At 41.5% G+C, this 1,831-nt stretch overlaps 1 protein-coding gene across 1 annotated transcript in view; it reads right to left on the reverse strand.

The window, feature by feature from the left end:
• Positions 1 to 238: 238 nt before the first annotated feature.
• TAF4 (TATA-box binding protein associated factor 4) overlaps positions 239 to 1,831 on the reverse strand; it is a 41,404-nt gene continuing 39,811 nt past the window's right edge. The window contains exon 14 of the mRNA XM_023511989.1: positions 239 to 1,732. Coding sequence (XP_023367757.1) covers positions 1,565 to 1,732 — 168 coding nt within the window. The 3' untranslated portion in view covers positions 239 to 1,564. The remainder of the gene's footprint in view (positions 1,733 to 1,831) is intronic.

Below are 1,831 nucleotides of genomic sequence, written 5' to 3' on the forward strand. Positions count from 1 at the left end.
GTAGACACAGCAGAACCCACCCCCCACGTCCCAGCCAGGCTGGGCTGAGCACAGAAGGCATCAGCTCAGCTTCGGGACCTCGGACGTGGTGGTAAGTCTGCCCAGCACCAGGGAGCCCCATCCTCAGAGTCTTCCATAAGCTCCACTGTGCTTTAGTTACTGGTTCTAATAGGCAGCTATAAGCAAACGCTTCTGCAGAATCTGAAGTGGGAAAACTGGGAAAAATAGGCAAAACAAATACAGATAAATTTGTTTTTAATAAAGGAGTTAATTTTCTTTCAATCCTATATAAAACAATAGCAATTAAAAACTTCATTTCTGAAAGTAAAATATTTACATATGAACAAGTAACTGTGCAAAATTTACATGAAAAAATGGAAAGACAGGGATTTTCTAAAAGACAAAATAAAAGGTGTAACAGTTCTCAAGGTTGATAAAAAATACTGTCAGCGTTCAGTTCACACGCGCTCGAATTAAAGTCTGATGTGAGAATTCACACGAGAAAGCCAGAGTATTTACAGTCATAAAAGTACTATCAATAGACAATTTCATACAATAACCTCTGAAAATATAAAGAACCAATTAGTATATTTGTAATAAAAAAATAGGTACAAAGAAGGGGCTTTGCTCTAGGCACCTGTAAAGTGGGCCCGAGGCTTGCATACAGTCTCTTAGCAAAATAATTATAGTTTACAGAGCCATCTATGTCGTGTGCCAAAGATTATGTACAATCACTGACAAAATACACCAACCATTTTTCAACTTGATTCACACTGAGAAACAGTCTTTGATGATTCTTCTCAACTTTGATTTTATTTAATCTAAGTTTTCACTTTTAGCTAAAAAACACAGTGCAAGTAAAATATATTTATGCTGAAAATGTTTTCATTTCTTTTAACTTTACAGCTTTACAAACTATAGCAAATAAAATGCATTTGTACAGATGCTGACCACACACTCAGAGGGAGCCCACCTGTGCCGGGCTCTGCCTCTCCTGGGCAGAAATGTGATTACACTCCGACGGGACAGTGACAACAAATCGTGTGTCCTCAAGAATTCTGAAAGGGGGGTGGGGAGGGGGAGATAAATAGTCTAAAAAATCAGTTTGCTTTGCCAACTGACTATTACAAAAATAAAATAAATGAAATGAGGTCATGGACTGCAGACGCACACCCGCACAGTGAGTCAGGTGAGCAGAAACGAGATGCACAAATAATACAGGGGCCGCTACGAGGTGACAGAGGGCAGCTAATTATTTGCTAAACGATTCCATCAGTCTTTATATATGGCTTGTTTGGCAAGAAGGCCACTCAATCAAAGATGAGTTAAGATTAAATTGTCCTTTAAGAGTATCCACAGGCCTTTGTGTTCTCTCTGTTACAGAAACGTATTTTCTTCCATACTGAAGAGCTGATTTAGAAACAGGAATATAAAACTGTTCCATTGTAAAGAGGTGGCTGTTTTTTAAACAATATCCCATTTGCTTGTTACAAAAAGGCGTAATCTGCAAATATATAAAAACGTCCCCAGGCGTCTCTGTCACAAACACCATGCAGGTCCTGTGTCACTTAAGGAATGCTTTGTAGAGCAGCAGTGAATGGCTTGTCTCACGCTCATTTTCTAAACAAAATATGAGGTCCCTGAGGTTGACCCGCGTGATTCTTTGTCGCGTGAACTGTCTGGGGGTTCCGACGCCAGAGCTGCCTGGGACAACCGAGCCTGGGCCCGACCCCTGGTAACAAGAAAGACAATCACATTAGTGGGCTCAGAGGTGGCTGCGGAGAGGGCAGGACAGGGGCAGCTCAGGGCTCAGAGGTGGCTGCGGAGAGGG

Source organism: Otolemur garnettii, unplaced genomic scaffold, assembly GCF_000181295.1.
Source record: "Otolemur garnettii isolate 467f Iridium unplaced genomic scaffold, OtoGar3 scaffold00023, whole genome shotgun sequence".
NCBI lineage: Eukaryota > Metazoa > Chordata > Mammalia > Primates > Galagidae > Otolemur > Otolemur garnettii.